At 67.4% G+C, this 11,292-nt stretch overlaps 1 protein-coding gene across 3 annotated transcripts; it reads left to right on the forward strand.

The window, feature by feature from the left end:
- Positions 1-3,579: 3,579 nt before the first annotated feature.
- On the forward strand, positions 3,580-11,286 carry ACBD4 (acyl-CoA binding domain containing 4). Of its 3 annotated transcripts, none has more exons than XM_035347711.1 (10): positions 3,580-3,795; positions 3,891-4,011; positions 4,089-4,173; positions 4,245-4,365; positions 6,595-6,709; positions 7,973-8,078; positions 8,651-8,810; positions 10,136-10,314; positions 10,624-10,668; positions 11,035-11,286. In XM_035347711.1, exons 1-10 carry the CDS (start codon positions 3,726-3,728, stop codon positions 11,143-11,145), a joined length of 1,113 nt encoding a protein of 370 aa, XP_035203602.1. In that variant the 5' UTR covers positions 3,580-3,725; the 3' UTR covers positions 11,146-11,286. The 3 variants fall into 3 exon arrangements, with proteins under 3 accessions (XP_035203602.1, XP_035203604.1, XP_035203603.1); XM_035347712.1 differs by having other exon boundaries at positions 3,584-3,795; positions 3,934-4,011; XM_035347713.1 differs by lacking the exon at positions 3,891-4,011 and having other exon boundaries at positions 3,581-3,795.
- Positions 11,287-11,292: the final 6 nt, after the last annotated feature.

Genomic DNA, 11,292 nt, shown 5'->3' on the forward strand with positions numbered 1-11,292 from the left:
GTTCCGTACGGGGGGGGTCGTACCGGGGGGTTGGTACTGAGCAGGTTTGGTACCAGAGGGGGTCAGTACCAGGGGGATTGCACCTGGGGGGGGCTCAGTACCGGGGGGTTCTGCACGGGGGGGAGCAGTACCGGGAGGTTGAACCCAGGGGCTGACACCAGGGGCCCCCCATCTCTGTCACAGGACCCCACTCTGCCCAGGGACATGGCTGCTGGTGCCGGTGCTGGAGCTGGTGCCAAGCATCAGGTGGGACACGTGGGCCACCCCTCTGCCAGCACACCTGGGGACAGCGTCTTGTCACAGCTCCGGTGGCACCCAGTGCCCTCGGTGACGCTGTTCTGGCCTACCAGGGTGGTGGCAGCCTGGTGGCACAAGGGGACGCGGCCGCGTTGGTGGTGCAGGACGTGGCGGCCTTGCCTGGGATCATGCTGCAGCTGGGGTTCAGATCCCGGCACCAAAGCTTTTGGCACCAAGACCTGCAGCAAAGGAGCCGTGTCACCATGTCCCCTCGCCTCCACGTGACACCACGGAGGACGCGTGTGCGTGGCACATGTGTGTATACCTCCACGTGTGCGGGCGGCTGTGTGCATGTGTGTGCTGCTGTGGACGTGTGTGCATGTCTGTGTGTGCATACACGTGTGTGTGTGTGTGCAGATATGTGCAGTGCGGGGGGATTTACCCCAATTCACTCCATTTGTACCCGTTTCTACCTCACCCCCAGCTGTGGTGGGCTCTCCTTGCTCAGGTCAGGTCAGAGGGGATGGATGGACGGGTGGGCGCAGAGGGCGAGCCCCCGGCCCCATCCCAGGCTCCCCTCCCTCTTCACCCGAGCTGGGCATTGATTTCAAGCCCTGTGCCGATGCCAAGGGCTGCCTCCACCTGGCAGGTACCACTTCTTGCCAAAACTGCCAGCACTGGGGGACAAGAGGCTGCCCCAGGCCGGGACGTGGGGACCAGGAGCTGCAGCACAAAGCAAGGAAAGGGGAACCACAGCACGGGGCAGGGGGGTGGGGGAACAGAACTGGTCAGGCAGGGGGTGACCGTGGCCACATGTGGGACCGGAGGGCAACCTGTGACGTCTGGGCACCCTGGGGTGACATCTGGGCACTATGGACAATCTCTGAGCACTCTGGGGGACGTCTGTAAATCCAGGGCAACATCTGGGCATCTTTGGAGCAACCTCTGGTTGTCCTGGAGCAACATCTGGGCACCCTGGGTGACCTCTGGGCATCCTGGGGCAACATCTGTACACCCAGGGCAACACCTGGGCACCATAGAGTGACATCAGGGCATCTCTGGGGCCTCCTCTGGTTATCCTGGAGCAACACCTGTACGTCAAGGGAGACCCTCAGGCCCCTGGAGCAACACCCAGGTGTCCTGGATGGTCTGTGAGCATCCCGGAGCAATGTCTGAGGATCCAGGGCAACACCTGGGCACCACGGGGCGACACCTGGGTGAGCTGGGGGTACATGAGGGCAGCTGGGGGGAACATCTGGGCAGCACCTTGGACGTGTTTTTGGGGTGCTGAGGCCTTTGGGGACGTGGGGACTTGGGGAATTTTAACGAGGGGCAGCAGAGCCCAGGGCAATGCCACCTTCAGCTTGGGCCGCGACTTTTACCTGTTCAGGAGCTGCAGAAGGCATTTGATGTTATTTATGCAAAAATGAAGGCATTTGGTGTATTGATTCAAAACTCCCCTTTCTCTGCTGGAAAACTTTGGAAAGCAGCTGCATCCACTCCGAAATGCACTTGCAACCGGATAGCCGGGCTGTGCCCTGGCCCCGCTCCAAGCCCTCAGCCCCCGAGGGGAATCGCACGGGCAGGAATTCAGCTGCCTACACCGAGCGATTTTTGGAAGATCCCGGGGGAGAAGTGAACCGTGAAACGGTGCCGTGAGCACAGCGGCAGCCACCAGCCCCCAGGGGTAGGACACGTCTCTCCCCCCCCCCCCCCCCCCCCCAGCGCCTGTCCTGCACCAGCCCTGGGCCGCGCCGGGGAATCAAAACACGTTGCATAACCACAACTCAGGAAAAAAAAAAAAAAAAACACATCGCCACCACCAATATTATTAATAGCAGGATTACAAGCGGGGAAAGAATGGCTTATTGCATAAAATAAACATGGCCGAGGCCGGAGGGGGGGGAGCACGGCTTGGAAATCCCTCACGGCCTGCAGCGGGAGCAGATCCCACCCCGGGCCCTGAGGGAGCAGATCGCACCCCGGGCCCTCGCAGCGTTGCCATTTTCTTGTTGTGATGTGGAGGCAGCCGATGGCCAGCGGCTCACATTCCCGGCCCCGTCCAGCACAGCACGCGTCCCGTGAATCGGGCCCAGGCCACGGCGGGCTGGAGCCAGGGCGTTTGCTGCGGCCGGGGCTGGTTTTGCAGTGAGTCAGAGCCCAGGCCACCGTCCTGGGGTGGCAGGAATCCTCTGGGAGCTCAGAAGTTGCGGGAGGGTGGAAAATCCTCCTCGCTGCCTTGTTTTGCTGGGTCTTGAACTTTTGCACCGAGCATGGGCGATGTCGCCAAGCTGCGCGGTACGGCCCTGCGGGGTGGGGACGTGGCGGTTCCGGGGCTTTTCTCTGCACCTGAGCCTCCTGAGTCCGGGATGCGGAGCTCAGGTGAAGGCAAATCCCCCCACATGTGGGAAAACCGAGCTGTGGTCGTGTGGGGGGCTGCCGACAGCCGGGGCCTGGCCCCCTCCCCACAGCCAGCCCTGGCCGAGGGCTGTGCCCAGGCAGCCCCCGGGTGACTGCAGGTCTGCCCGTGGTGGTCCCCGGGCTGGCTGTGCCCCCTGGGCACTCCTGTCACCATAACGCCCATGTCCCCAGGGTGCCGTGTGCCTCCCTGCCGTGTCCCTGTGGCACCCACATCCCCCCGCAGCACACCCACGCCCTGCAGCCTCACCGTGGGGACTGGGGAAGTGCCGCGCTGGGGAAGTGCCGCGCCGCCCCCCCCCCCCAAGCACAGCAATTAACCCGATTATATGCTTGTATTACCCCAAAGGATATTTTTATAATTAACCATAACGATCAAAAATAACCAATCGCCCCACCAGGCCCCGCTGCCCCGTGGTGAGCCCCCCGCCCCACGCAGTGACACCCGCCCCGCGGCCCCCCCGTGCCACCCGCCCTGCCCAGTGCCCCCAGCGCCTCTCCCAGTGCTCCCAGTATCCCACGGGCCTGTCCCAGTGTCCCCATGCCCAGCCCTGGCGCCCCGCTTCAACACCCCACTGCGGTGCTGCGGTGTCCCTGCGCACTGCCCGGTTACCGGTGCTGGAGCATGGCCAAGGTGTCCCCGTGCCCTGTCCCTGTCCCCCCCCCCGTCCCCGTTTCCCCCTCCCCCATCTCCAGGCACTGTCCCTTTAAATCCCCCCCGCCCCGTACCGGGGCCCCGCCCCCTGCCCTCTGCCTTGCAGCCCCGCACTCGGCCAGCAGGGGGCGTTGCTTCCCCGACCGAGCCGCGCTCCCATTGGCTGCCGCGCTCCCCTCATCCAGCAGGGAGCACTCGCGCCGCGCTCCCATTGGCTCCGCCGCGCCGCTCACCGAGCGGGGCGAGAGGGGAGGGTGCAGCGCGGCCCGTTTCGGAAGCGGCGCGCTGATTGGGCGCGGGGCCGAGGCGCTGATGAAAGGCGCGCGCTGATTGGCTCCCCGTTCTCCCCTCACGGAGAGGCGCTCGGCGGGGCCGGGACCGGGACCGGGGCGGCGGCGGCGGCGGCGGCGGGGCCATGGCGGAGCCGGGCTGCGGGGCCCAGTTCCGGGCCGCCGTGCGCGTCATCCAGGGGCTGCCCCGCAGCGGTGAGTGCGGCCGGGCTGCCGGCCCCGGGGGGTGCTCGGCCGCTACCGGGCCCGGCGGCGGCCGCGGCCCCGCTGAGGCGTTTGCGGTGCCGCAGGCTCGTACCGGCCGTCCTACGAGGAGATGCTGCGCTTCTACAGCTACTACAAGCAGGCGACGGCGGGGCGCTGCCAGGGCCCCCGGCCCGGCTTCTGGGACCCCATCGGCCGGTACAAGTGGTAAGCGGGGGGTCGGGGCCGCTCCGGGGCCGGTGCAGGCCCGGCCCGGCCCCGCCTGACGGCTCCGTGCCCCGCAGGGATGCCTGGCACAGCCTGGGGAGGATGTCCAAGGAGGAGGCCATGGCCGCGTACGTGGCCGAGATGAAGAAGGTGGCCCAGAAGGTAGCGGGGAGCGGGACGGGCCCGGCCCGGTGCCTCCCCCCGGGCCCTGCCGCAGCTGTGGCTGTCCCCAGGTCATCGACACGGTGCCCATGGACGAGGCGACGCGGGAGATGTTCAAGTACTTCGAGCCGCTCTACGAGGTGATCCGTGACATGCCGCGGCCCCCCGAGGACTTCTTCAAAGGGGAAGGGGGTGAGTGGGAGCCCTGCTGCCCCCCCGGCTGCCCTGCACACCCCTCGCTCCTGTGCCGTGCTCCTCACGCCTGTCCCCCTGCTGCTGCTGTCCCGGTACGGCCATCACCTCGAGGCTCTGCTCCCCTGGAGGGCACAGGGACACACCACGTCCCGCCTGACTCCCCAGCTCCCGAGCAGGTGCTGCTGAGGTGCTTGTCTGAGCACCGCTCTCCAGCAGGTGGCTCCTCAGCCTGGGCTCTCTCTGCCCTAAACTTCTGGGGAGAAAACTGGCGCTTTGGCTTCCAAACACCCCAAGGCCATATGCGGCCAGAGGTAGAGCCAGGGGCTCGGCGCAGGTTCAGCATCCTGGCCGCGGGGCTCTCCTTTCTCCTGGTCATGGGCACGCCTCCAGGCAGGGCAGGCTGCCAACCAGAGCCAGGGTCATCCGATAGAAACAGGTGCCTGTTTTTGCAGCAGAGTGGAGGTGGAGAAACAGGGGTTGAGAAACGGGATTAGTGGGATCTGGAGATGCTGGGACAGCCTTGCACCATAAAAAGTCCCCTTCCAGCCCTTTCCATGTGCAGCTGGTGGCTGCTGTCTCATGCTGAGGGGTCGCGGGGGACCCTTCTCACCCCTGGAGCAGGGTAGGTCCTGCGAGAAGTGGTTGAGCGAGTGAGGGGCTGGGCTGGCTGCGAGCCAGCCGTGCTGCTTCAGAGGGGTGGCTGCCGCAGGAGGGCTGTGCATCCGGACGTGTGCCTGTGCCTAATTGCCAGCAGATTAGCTCAGCAGCAGCTGAGCTTTGGGGTATATTCGCAGCAGGTATAAACTGCCAGTGCTTCCCTAATGTCAGAAGAGCTCTGGCAAACAGCCTCGCTCTCTGCCTGTCCCCAGGCATCTGTCCCCACTCTGACAGCCACTGTCACCCCCTGTGTCCGCAGAGCTGCCGAAACACGTCGCCTGGAGGGCACGCTGCATGGCGTGGCCTTACAGTGGCTGCTCCTTCCCATGGTGCCCGGATGCTTTTGTTCTCTATGTTGACATCAAATCTAGTTCCTTTAAAATGCAAATAGACTTCATTTTTCTCTGGTACAGAGAAGCTGGGGCCAACCTCCCAGTCATTACCCACTCGCGGGTGTCCCCCTGCGTAGTGACGCGTAGAAATGACAGCCTCGTTTGTACCTAAACCCAGCACTGCAGAGCAAATGAACCCCAGGCGCCTGAAACGTGGTTTAAAAGTCTGAACTTCTTAAGCTGTTGAGTCATTTGTGTTAAAGGCTCTTAAACCTGCCTTGCGATGTTGTGCTGCTGCAACTCCTGCAGGTGAGGAAGGTGGGTGGGCGCTGCTAGCGGTGCCCAAGGTGCGGTCAAAACGTGGCAGACGCCGGCCCGCAGAGAGCTGCGTGGTTTCCCTCGCCTTGCAGGACAGAGGTGGTGCGTGCGGTGGCAGAGCCGCACTCGTTCTTGTTTATTTACAGCCGGCGCACCGTAAACCACAACTTGGAACCCAGTTGTGAACGGCGCAGGGTCACAGCGGGTCTCGAGCCGACAAAGCTTTCCCAGGCATAGGCAGAGGCTGAAGCAACCCCGGAGCCCCAGTTAAGCACCTCTGTCCTGCTGCCCAGGCGGTGCTGCTCTTCCGGCCCTGCGGGCGCACGGGGGCTGGTGGTGGAGCTCGGCTCCTCGGGGTGGAGGTGACCGGACCCTGCCCGGTGGGGCAGGCGCAGGGGTTGCTCTGAGCAGAGACCTGGGGACGGTGGCGGTCTCGGAGCAGCCTTCACGCTCGCTCCTGTGCCGTGCGGTCTTGTCCTGTGGCCGGGAGCCTGTCGTGATGGCGGGCTGGGGACGGCAGCCCTGTGGTGCGTAGGCAAGGTGCCGGCAGGGCGGAGTTGCCACATCTCTGCCTGGCCAGGAGCGGGGGGCAATGTCCCAGCTGCCGAAGGGCTGCGTGGCTGGCTAAACCCGTGGGCCCCACCGGGCACCCGGGGAGATGGGGGGATCTGCTACATAAATAGGGACACGGTCTGCCTGCTGCCTGCCCCCGGGCAAAGCCTCTCCTCCTCTCCTGTTAGCCATCGAGCTTGCTGCTGCACACATCCTCGCCGCACCGGGCTCCCAAATCCACACGTCCCCCGCTCTGCCCAGTGGGGAAACAGCTGTGAGGAGCCCAGTGCAGAGCCAAGGGCGGGCTGCACCACGGGGACGTCCGCAGCACCTTCATTCTGCTCTCCCTCTCTCTGTCTCTGTGCAGATGGGCAGGAGCAGGCGGCCGACCCCAGCCAGGACGAGCGAGCGAGCGGCCCGGCCCAGGAGCGGCGGGAGGACGTGCTGCCAGGGGAGCAGCAGGACGGGCAGCGAGCGCCAGGTTGGTCTCCCCGGCGTGGCCAGCACCCGGCAGAGACCCCGCGGAGGAGGCACCGGCGCCAGGCTCGGGCTGGGCTTCTGTCCATCCGCAGAGCTGTTGGCTTCAGGCACGTGTGGTCCGACCCTGCCTGTGTTTCGGGCACTGCCCCGGTCACGCGGAGCCGGAGCTTCTCGTGGGGGCAGCTCTTGGTGCTGTTGTGGACCCCGGGGGAACCCTGAGCGCGTTGGGTGCCTCCGTGTTGCTCATGTCTGTGCAAGGGGGCCTGATTCTGCTGAACTGCCGCAGCGGGCTGAGGGCCGGGAGTGAGATGTGCTCCCACGGACAGGGAAAACGCCCTGGGAGGTCTGAGCTCTGCGAGGGGAAGTTCTCCCTCGGCTCGAGCCAAGTTTGCCCAGCCGGTGGGGCCGGGAGCCGCTCTCTGGGGCTGTCAGTGCCCTGGTGGTGGATTTGCACAGCCCCAGCACACCCACCCACTGCTGGCGCTGTGCTGGGGAGAGCAAACTCCCTGTGCCCCCCCCCCCCCCGTGGCAGCACATGCAGCTCTCCCCACCCGGAGGGGCCCCTGCTTCGGCCTCATGCTGCAGGGAGGAGTCCTGCCCGGCCCTCCCTCGAGGAGCGTATACGGTCACCGAGCGAGCGCCTGCGGCCGAGCGTGGGCTGGGGCTGTGAGCGCAGCTGGGTGCTGTCACCCGGGCACTGGTGGCACCCGTGGGACGTACGGGGTGCGCTGTGGTGTCCCTCAGCAGCTCTGGACTCGGGGCGGGGGGGCGGAACGGACTTAATTCCCTGGGGCCATGGATGCTGCAGCGCTCCGTGCCGGGGTTTGTGCTGTCAGAACACGGCAGCCCTCTTCCTGGGGCGAGCTGGACATGCGCAGAAACCTGCCCTGAAAAGCCCTGCGGTGGGGCTTGCGAGCGAGGCCCCACAACACGTTGGGCAGGGAGGGGAGAGGAAATTCGGTCCCTGGACTCCCGGCCGTGGTGCTGATCCAGCAGCAGCCCCTTCCTTCGCCCTCTGTGCCTCGGTTTCCTCCCCAGCAGCGTGAGTGATGCTTTGCGGCCTCGTGCAGGTGGAGTTAATGCTGCTCTGAGCCTCCCGCCGAAGAGCTCCAGCCTCCTCCTGCCGCCCTGCTTTGTGCACGCAGACGCCGGCTTTGTGCCCGCTTGCAGCCCTGCTGCCTCGTGCCTGCGCTGGGCTTCCGCTGCCCTACGAACGCCTCTGTCACGCCGGCACCGCCTGCGGCTGAGCCGTGTGCTTCCCTTCCAGGAGGGCTGGCTCCTGCTGCCGACACGCGCGAGGGTAGCCAGGTGGCCAGTGACTCTGAGGGGGAAGTGTTCTGCGACACCCTGGAGCAGATGGAGCCCGAGCAGGTAACGTCTCCCGGGGCAGGACGGCCTCGAGGAGGGCTGGGGTCCTTCCACACCGTGGCAGAAACTTCCCCTGCCGTCAGCCCTGCTCCGAGCGGGCAGCCCTCTGCGTCTTGCTGTCACCTCCGCACCGCTTTCCTGGCAGCCCTGCAACACCCCCAGCATCTACAGGGGCCCCGGTGAAGCAGCCCCGCTGTGTCCCAGGGCCGTTGGAGCCTGGTCGCCATCACCGAGGGCAGGCTGAGGAGCCCTCAGGTGCCCCAGCAGCACCCGCAGCCTCCCTCGCTGCTGCAGCGTGGCCCCAGCAGGGCGCTGGCGGCTGAGCCGGGCTGGCCCCGAGCCGTGCAGGCGCCCGATGGCACCGCTGCTCGCTCTGCTCCCTGCTCGTCCCTGTGGTACAGGCAGCGCGGTGCCGCCCGCAGCGTGTGGCGCTTCCAGTGCCGCAGCGAGCGCCGGTGGGCAGGAGGCACGAGGCCACCCGCACGCCTGGGTCCTCCAGGACCTCTGCCCCCGCCTCCCGCAGCCCCCGGGGAGGGAGGGGGGTCTCAGGGCCGTTCTTCTCTACCCCCGCACAGGCTGGGCAGCCGCTGGCCATGCAGGGGCTCTCCCCGAACAGCGCCCAGGCCGGGCCTGAGCCCCGAGCGCCCCGTGCCGCTGGGCGGGGAGAGCGGGGCGAAGGCAGAAGACGAGCGGGGAGGAGCGGCACTGGCCTCGCAGCCCCGGGCTCTGACAGAGGTGGGTGCAGCGCTGGGCTCCTGGCGCCTTCCCGCTGCTCCCGCCCCGCCAGGGAGTCCTGGGGTGCCCGTGCAGAGAGGTGAGGGCTGTGACCACCAGCAGCTTGGCTCAGTAGCCACAAGTCCTGTGCGTCCCCTCTCTTCATCCCCTGGTCCCCAAGCAGCTCCGTGTTTCACCCCTCTGGGACAGGTCCCCTTTGTTGTCCTCAGGCTGTGCCCACTGCCCTGCACTGCTGGGCCCGTGGCTCCCCTCCAGCAGCCCGGCTTGGAGCGCGGTTCCCTGGCAGCGTGAGCCCCGCAGCGAGCACCGCACGGCCCCGCCGGCAGCGTCTCGGTGCCCTTGGATGTGGCTGGAAGCTCACCATGGGGCTTGGGCGGGCAAAGCTGGTCTTGGTGTCCCTGGAGGCGCTGGTCCAGGGGAGGCGACCACTGCTGCTCCAGCCCTCCCTGCGTACCAGTCGCACCAGCCTCCGGTGCTGCCGGTGTCTGCGCTGCTGCAGGGATGGAGCCAGGAGCCCTGCTCCTGCCCCGGGCTCTCCCCGTCCTGCCAGACACATCTGGGGGCTCCGTGCTCGGGGCTGGCTCCACCACCCTCGCTGCCGGGGCTCCCTCTGCGGAGGGGCAGGAGCACAGCCCGCCACCACGCTTATCTCCCCGTTAATGTTTCCGCAAACCCTCCTGGGCTGCTTGACCTTGGGAGTTAACTTGTAACGAGGCCGATAAAGCCAGGCTGGGCTGTCCCCGGGGCACTGGAGCGAGCGGGCAGCGCAGCGCGGGGGCCAAGGAGCAGCCAGTGCCACGGCAGGCACCTGCCTGTCCCCCACTCGCAAGGATTATTTGGGCATTGCACGGGCCGTGGCGAGGCAGGTTTGGGGGCTCCACTGACCCCCAGGGCCCGGCAGAGCGGCAGCCAAGCAGGCCAGGCACCCTCCTGGCCTTCGCTGCTGTGCTGGGTAAACCGAGGCGACCTGCGTGCGCCCATGCAGGTGCAGTGTCAGTGGGATGGAGGTTGCCCAGCACAGCCACTGCTGCGCCTGGGGACACGGTACCAGTCCCTGTCCCCAGAGCCACTGGGGGAGAGGGACGTGGGCTGCGGGGCCGGGCTGGGAGCTCGCAGCTCTGCGTGTGCTGAGGTTGGGCAGAGCCGTGCGGGCAGCCCGGGGCAGGGCGCAGGCACCCGCTGAGATCCGTCAGCAGTAGTGCACGGCCTCAGGTCCTCGGGGAGCTCGGCCTGCCTGGGCAAGTGGCATCGCTCCTGTGCCACGGGCGCTGTGTGAGCACCCGGCCGCCTCCTGTCTGAGCAGCACCCGTCTTTGCACCCTGCAGATCCGCAGCTCGCCGGGGCAGCGCAGGATCCCGAGGGCGGCCCTGATCTTGCCCACGGGAGCCAGGGGCTGCTGGTGGAGGTGGACGCCCACGTTGCCGGCACCGTGCGGGCCCTGCAGGACGACATGCAGCGCGTGCTGCAGCGCCTGAACGAGCTGGAGACGCTCACCTCCGCGCAGGTACGTGCCCGGCCACGCAGAGAGCCGTGGGTGCAGGCTGGCGGGGCTGCGGTGCCCCCAGGTGTCGCTGGGCCCTGTCCCTGCCAATGCAGCCCGGGGTGGTCCAGGTGCTGAGAGACCTCGGGCTGCAGTCACCGCCTGGCAGGGCTGTGGATGCTGCTCTGAGCCGCCCCGAGGTGCGGGCAGGGAGCTGCTGCCCCCCTCATCCCCGTTGCCCCTGGGATCCTGGCCCCACTGCCCTGCAGAGCCCTGCCTGGGCCCAGTTCTGCCCAGCCCCGGCCGCACCCTGACACCTCTCCTGTCTCGCAGGGCGACGCCTCTGGGACCGAGCCTGGCCGGCTGCTTGCACCGCAGGTGAGTTGGAGGCAGGCACGGTGCTGCATGGTGCTGGCCCCTGCGCCCCTACGTGTGCCTGCCCCGCGGGTCTGGCTCCCCAGCCCCTACCCCGACACTGCTGGGGGTGGCGGGGGACAGATGGGGGACGGTCCCTCAGCTGGATGGAGGAGCAGCCCTGGGGACGTGTCCCCAGCATCCAGGCAGCAGGGACGATGCGGCGGCAGCACGAGGAGACCTCGGCGGGATGATGGCCACGAAAAGGATGGCTGGGCTGTGACGGTGCCCCCGCCGCCCTTTCTGCTAAGGGCCGGGGGGGTTCGGTCTCACCGGTGACACCGTGACCTTGTGCCCCCACCCACCCCGCTCCCGTCTGTCCCTCACCAGGCAGCGTCCCCGTGGCCGCTGGCGGTGTCCCCGCGCACCCTGCTCTTCCTCATCGCCTGGCCCTTCGTCACCCAGTGGCTGCTGCGCCGCTGGCAGGGCTCCAAGAGGTGACCGCCGCGGGACGGCCCCGCTCCGCCTGCTGCCACCGTCCTCGTTCCGCTTCTCACGAGCCGGAAAAGCGCACCGGGACCGCCACACCGGGCAGGGATGGCGCTCCCGAGCCACCGCCACCTTCCTGCCACCGGCGGCCCCGGCCCC

Source organism: Oxyura jamaicensis, chromosome 27, assembly GCF_011077185.1.
Source record: "Oxyura jamaicensis isolate SHBP4307 breed ruddy duck chromosome 27, BPBGC_Ojam_1.0, whole genome shotgun sequence".
NCBI lineage: Eukaryota > Metazoa > Chordata > Aves > Anseriformes > Anatidae > Oxyura > Oxyura jamaicensis.